The 569-nt window shown below is 48.0% G+C and overlaps 1 protein-coding gene across 1 annotated transcript in view; it reads right to left on the bottom strand.

Annotated features, from left to right (window-relative positions):
- Positions 1-569, bottom strand: part of LOC119590666 (solute carrier organic anion transporter family member 3A1-like) — a gene marked incomplete at its 5' end in the record, with an annotated part of 8,051 nt that overhangs the window by 6,715 nt on the left and 767 nt on the right. The window contains 1 exon segment of the mRNA XM_037939346.1: positions 174-390. Within this exon segment, the coding sequence (XP_037795274.1) occupies positions 174-390 (217 nt within the window).

Raw genomic sequence — 569 nt, 5'->3', positions numbered from 1 at the left:
CCGAAGGAATCAGACAATCGTCCTTTATATTCAGCACAACAGCGAAAATAATGAAAGTAACGATAATGATACCAAACTACACAACAATAACGATATCGACATGAACAAAACCCATAAACAAGGCCCCCCACTAGTCGTAGCGCTCCCGAAAGCCCGCACGCGAGCGCACTCACCGACGCCGATCCAGACGGGGATTCTTCTCTTCGACCCCAAATACGACACGAAGATGACCGTAATGACGTTGCCGATCTCGTACATGGAGGAGATGACGCCTGTGAGCGAGGAAGGGATCTCGTAGCGCTTCTCTATCGTGGTGATGACGGAGTTCAAGTAGCCCGACGCCAGGGCTTGCTGGATGGTCACCAGGACCGACAGCAGGAACACGAAGATCTGCGGGCACGGGGAAGGGCACGTCAAAGGAATGTTATGTGAATATCTGCGTGGGACAGGAAGCAGGAAGATAGCGGACTCAATTAATGCAAAAAAGAACAAATAATTGATAGGCTATTAACGAAACTCCCAAACGACAAATTACTTTAAAGTAAGGCGACGAATATATGTATGTATAT

This window comes from Penaeus monodon, chromosome 27 (assembly GCF_015228065.2).
Source record: "Penaeus monodon isolate SGIC_2016 chromosome 27, NSTDA_Pmon_1, whole genome shotgun sequence".
Classification (NCBI taxonomy): Eukaryota; Metazoa; Arthropoda; class Malacostraca; order Decapoda; family Penaeidae; genus Penaeus; species Penaeus monodon.
The sequence above is the reverse complement of the archived record's forward strand: the minus strand, read 5'-3'. Positions and strand labels throughout refer to the sequence as shown.